Source organism: Myotis davidii, unplaced genomic scaffold (genome assembly GCF_000327345.1).
Source record: "Myotis davidii unplaced genomic scaffold, ASM32734v1 scaffold142, whole genome shotgun sequence".
Classification (NCBI taxonomy): Eukaryota; Metazoa; Chordata; class Mammalia; order Chiroptera; family Vespertilionidae; genus Myotis; species Myotis davidii.
The window spans coordinates 2,050,923-2,056,851 of NW_006294400.1; the positions used below are offsets into that span (position 1 = coordinate 2,050,923).

Here is a 5,929-nt window from a genome sequence, read left to right on the forward strand (position 1 = left end):
TGTGTGTTTGGGGGGGGGGGTGGGGAGCTGAGTGGGCATCCAGGTCGGTCTCCCAGCTGCCTCTGTCTGGGGAAGTCAGGTCACAGCCCCCTATCTGAACCCTGCCCAGGCAGACCCAGAGCACAGCTGCTCCCAAATTCTTGAGGAAACATTTTTTAAATATTTTTTTATGGATTTCAGATAGGAAGAGAGAGGAAAAGACAGATAGAAACATCAATGAGACAGAATCATTGATTGGCTGCCTGAAACCCAGGCGTGTGTCCTGACCGGGCCTGTGTCCTGACCGGAAATCGAATCCTAAGCTTCTGGTTCATAGGTCGATGCTTAACCACTGAGCCACGCCATCTGGGCAGGGACACATTTTTGAGACAAAGAGAGAAAGGAAAGGAAAGGGGATTGAAAAAATAAAATAAAAAACAGCTTACCTTGGCTATTTTCACAAAATGGCTCAGGATTTCTGCCCTTATTTTTAAAGTCTGTGCTGTTAGAATTTCTCGTACAACCCAAAAGCTGACCTGTAGAGTCAAATACACAAACAGACAGACAGACAGACAGACACACACACACACACACACACACACACACACACACCAGAAAAGTTGTTAAATGCTGGGCCACCATGTCACCCTGCCCACCACTTTTAATGGGATTTCCAAGAGGCTGGGAAACTGGGAAAGCATCACCCAGGGTTGTGTGAGGTCTTGGGTTCCTTAATGACACCCTACCTGGCAAATGGGTCCCCTACTCTCAGCACCACCTCTCCAACACACAGTGGTGCTGAGAGGTCAATACTTTTGTCGTCCCCCAGGGGTTAGTTATTGCACCTCCATGACAGGAGTCTCTCGACAAGCGCTGCAGGGAATTCTGAGATGGGTCAGAAAGGATTCCTATTCAGAAGGATCCCAGATGTGGGGAGGCCATGGATGGATGGATGGATGGATGGATGGATAGATGGATGGATGGATGGATGGATGGATGGATGGACCGGTGGCCAAAGGGATATGCATACTGTCAGTACCACCCACGAGATCCATATCCTCAGCCAGACTTAGACAAGAACAATTTACCAATATCCACACAATTGTAACAAGTTTAATTTTCTAGGGTAGGGTTACCCAAATACTAATGAAAATGACACAGAAATATCTTACAAAGTTCCATAAAACAATGCAGATTAAGGACATTTTGTGGAGACAGCAGATGCCAAAGAGCATCCTGGTACTTCTGGTTCAGAACATCACTCATGCTTGACCTCTCACATAAATCAACATCCTCAAGCCCCTGAGTCCTTTGGTGGGACCAAGAAAGTCATCTCCCCATGTGTAGTTGACTCGCATGACACCTCTGAGAACACAGAGGAGCTTTATGCCGAGAGCTCTGGGGAGTGGCCAGCTTTCTGGCTGGGGTTTCACTGCTGCCACGGCTCTTTGCAGAGCACAGAGGCTAAGAGGGCAGTGAAGCTCTAAAGAGAAAGGTGGGGAGTAGGGACAGAGTGTGGGGTTCAAAGGAAGGCAGGGCATTGAAAACCTCTAAATTCTACTAAGCAAAAATTAGTTAAGAATATTCTAGAGTTAACAAAGCACGTTTACTGCTGCAACCAAATGTATCCTCTTTACTGAAGTACTGGCCCTTTCCAATGAGAAAACAAGGAAAGAATAACCAAGAATCAAAACTCTGCTTTTCACATTAAGCAGGAATATTATAGAAAAGTTTTCTCTGCATAACTATCTGTGGTTGGTTCCAGGGCTTGCCCTGGTTTCCATAGAATCATTTTTTCCCAAGGAATTGCCTAAAATTAAGTTCAGACTCAAATGTTTACTAGCCAGTTATGGAAGGAAGATATTCTGGATACCACGTTACATACCCATAAACCTTATATTTTAATACATGCACATTTTTATGCCACATAATCTCCAGCGTGATCATTTACGTGTCCTGTATCATCTAACAAATTCCTGCATGCCAAAAAATCACACATATTTACAGAGCAGGAGAGTTGACTCTGATCTGTAGCATATGACATGTGGAGGCAACTCTAGGTCAATTCAATCCAACAGACTTTCATGAAGCCCTTACTGTGTACAGGCTCCAGGCACTGCAATCCAGACCCTATCAGTGCTTGCCTGGTATGGAGGTGACCAGAGGAGGAGGCAGCTGGTGGTGGTGGCCTGACCTGGAGTATGGGGGAGGTGATGATAGAGTAGAGGAGGGCTTCTTGGAGGAGGCAGGTCTTGAAAGGTGGGTAGACTTTCGACAGGTAAAGGTAGGACTGAGGTGTGGTGTATACACCAGGACCAGGGAGAGCCAAGTAGACTAATGCAACAGCTGTGGGGTGGAGATGATGAGGGAGATTTGATGCTAACAAGAGAAGTGAAAGCCAGATTGTAGGGGTCTGGAGATATAAAGTGATAAGAAGGACCTAAGACAAGTAATTACACACAGGAGAGTCCCAGAGGCTTCTGAGCAGAAGAATGACAGGCTAGATCCCTTTATAGGAACACCCAACAGGAAGTTGGTGCAATGGTCTAAGTGAGAGGTGGGAGTCCTGAGCTGGGCCACACTGAGGCAGATGGAGGAAGGGGCAGGTAAGGAAGATATTACAAAGGTAGGATCAGCAGTTCTAAACATTTTTTAAAATATATTTTTATTGATTTCAGAGAGGAAGGGTCAGCTTTCAGAATTGGTCAACCGGAAGACTCTGTGCTCGCTCTCTCTCTCTCTCTCATTATTTTCAATTGATTTCAGAGAGGAAGGGAGAGGGAGAAAGAGATGTAAACATCAATGATGAGAGACAGTCGTTGATTGGCTGCCTCCTGCATACCCCCCACTGGGGATCAAGCCCACAACCCTGGCATGTGCCCTTGACTGGAATGAAACCTGGGACCCTACAGTCTGCAGGCCAATGCTCCATCCACTAAGCCAAACCAACTAGGGCCTAAACATTTTTAATTCTCTTTTCTAACTACAAAATTTAAAAGAAGCTTAATGTAGAAAACAAGGGAAACAGAGATAAGCACAAAAGATGAATCACTTGCAACATACAGACCACCAAGATAACCACTGTGGTGTGTGTCCATCTAACCTTTCTTTCCAAAGAGTATACGTCGTATGTTAATCATATCACAAGAATTTCTGTAAGTGAATAAATATTCTTCCACAACATACTTTTTAGGGGCTGCTAGGTATTTCATCTTAGGAATGTATAATCATTAAGTGATCCCCTATTGTTGGGTAGGTTATTTCTAATTTTTTGTTGTAGAAAAGAATGTTGTGGTGCCCTGGCCAGATTGCTAAATGGTTAGAGTGCGGGCCCGCACACAGGAGGGTCTTGGGTTTGATTCCCGGTCAACGGCACATACCTGGGTTGTAGATTTAATCCCCAGCCCCGGTTGGGATTCATTCGGGAGGCAGCTGAGCAATGAATCTCTCTCATATCAATGTTTCTTTTTCTCTTGCTCTCTCCCTCCCTCCCTTCCTACTTCTCTAAAAAAAATCAATGGAAAAAATATCCTCGGGTGAGGATTAACACATAAAAAAATTTTTCTGTGGTGTGTGTGTGTGTATGTGTGTATGTGTGTGTGTGTGTGTGTGTGTATCTTTACATATTTTTAGTTAATGTCTTAGGATAAAATTCCTGTAAGGTGGAATGAATAAAAGTATGTGTACCTATTTTCCAAAAGTAGATATAAAAAACTTGGCCTCTAAAAGGTCTATTTGTTTATCTATCAACAAGTTTGAGCAGATCAGTGTTCCCATACATAGGCACATGTACCAGTTATTACAACTCTTTTTTTCATTACTAAACTAATGGGCAAAATAATATCTCACTGTTTCTATCTTGCATCTCTTTAATGACTGCTCAATATACATTTTTTGCCTTCTTTTCAATTTTTTGTTACAAATATTTATAGGTCACTTGTACTATTTGCCTTGTGAATTACCTGCTCAGGTCCTTCACCCATCTTTCTACTATTGGGACATTTGTCCTCTTACTATTCATTAGTAAATGTTCTTTGTATATTAAAGAAAACACATTAACCCTTTGTGAATCATACATTGTACCAAAAGTGTGGAGAAACTGGTACTTTTCGACACTGTTTTGGTGAATATAAATTCATAGGACCATTTTGAAGAACAACTTGAATGTGTCTTTAAAGTTATATTCTCCCTAGAATAGTTACCTTATGAATATAGAAATTTAGAGGGACATATGTACAAAGGTTCACTGACGCACTGTTTATAAAGCAAAAGAATAGAAAATGCCCATCAATAGGGAATTGGTCACATAAATAATACTTTCACCTCAAACTCTCCAAGGAAGATGCTACAGAGGGAAGAGGGCAGCTATGCTTGCTCCACCTTCTTGAGGGCAAACGATCTACGTTAATTATTTGGAATTCTTCTGCATAGGAGGTTTGTCTTGTCTGCCCCCTTTATTTATCCAATCACTTATTTATATCAGAATGGACTCACCTATATTTATTTTATACTTTGGGTTCTGATCCAATACTGTGTCATTTATTTTCTTGCTCAGATCATTCCCGCTTCAGCCACTGAGGCCTCTTTCAGTTGGTTCCTGCGTCCCTTCCCTTTGGCCCCCAGCATTGCTTTGGTTTGTGGGCTTGTTTAAGCATTTCCTTATTTTCCAGCACTATAAGGCGCTACAGGCTCATCTTGGACATTTCTTGCTCCAGTCCTAAACCAGCCACTTTTCTCCAAAAAGCCTGGGTTCCTTTTAGTAGACAATGAGATTAGAAACCAGAAGCCTAGCAGTGCGTTGCTGGATTGTGTCTGCACACTCTGCATTCCCACCAGCAATGAACGAGTTTGTGTTGCTCTAGGTATTGCTAGCAATTGGCATTTGTCAGATTTTGTTTCTTAGCTATTTAAATTGGCATGTAGTCTTTTCCATTTTCCAGTGACACATGATGTTGAGCATCTTTTCATGTTTATTTGCCATATGCACATCTTCCTGGGTGAGGTGTCTACTCAGATCTTTTGCCCATTTTTTAATTGGGTTGTTTTCTTATTGTTGAATTTTCAGAGTATATTTTGGATACAAGTCTTTTATCAGATATGTGTTTTGTAAATATTTTTTCCAGTTTGTGCTTTTTTTAAAAAAAAATTCTCTTAGCAATGTCTTTTGCAGAGTAGAATTTTTTAATTTTCATGAAGTCCAGCTTTTCAAGTTTTTCTTTCATGGATTGTACTTTTGGTATCATATCTAATAAGTAATCACCAAAGGTCATGTAGATTTTCTTCTATGTTTTTTCCTAAAAGTTTTATAGTTTTGATTTCTGGCTTCCACTTAAATTGCCACTATTTAGGAAAGTCTATCGAGTCTGACCTATAGTTTTGGCTTTTACATTTAGGTCTATGTCCATTTTAAGTTAATTTTTATGAAAGATATAAACTCTAGGTTCATTTTTTTATATATGCTGAAAAAATTCCAATTATTCCAGCATCATTTGTTGATAAAATTACCCTTACTCCATTGAATGTCCCTATGCATTTGTCAAAGACCAGTTGACTATGTTTGTATGGGTCTACTTCTAGGCTCTCTATTGCAGCGGTCGCCAACCTTTCGGACCTCAGAGACCACCAGTGGTCTGTGGACCACCAGTTGGCGACCACTGCTCTATTCTGTTCCACTGTCTTAGATGTCTAGTCTTTGGCTAATAACATGCTGTCTTTATTACTGTAGCTTTTCTGTCTGCCTTGAAATCAGGTAGAGTGAGTCTGCCAACTTTGTTCTTTTTCAGTATTATGTCTTTAATCTTTCCATATAAGCTTTAGAATCAGTTTATTGATAGTTATAAAATAGCTTGCTGAGATTTTGATTGGGCTTGAACTGAATCTACAGATCAACTGGGAAGAACTTAATAAAGAATCTTCTAATACATGAAAATAGCATATTTCTCTATTTCTA

General features: G+C 41.1%; 1 protein-coding gene across 7 annotated transcripts in view; it reads right to left on the reverse strand.

The window, feature by feature from the left end:
* RALGPS1 (Ral GEF with PH domain and SH3 binding motif 1) overlaps nucleotides 1-5,929 on the reverse strand; it is a 221,240-nt gene that overhangs the window by 135,442 nt on the left and 79,869 nt on the right. For all 7 annotated transcript variants that reach the window (XR_435916.2, XM_006768548.2, XM_006768544.2 and 4 more), the window contains exon 6: nucleotides 426-515. Coding sequence is in view for 6 of the 7 variants with exons in the window: in XM_006768548.2 (XP_006768611.1) it covers nucleotides 426-515 (90 nt within the window). In the remaining variant the exon portion in view is untranslated. The remainder of the gene's footprint in view (nucleotides 1-425; nucleotides 516-5,929) is intronic.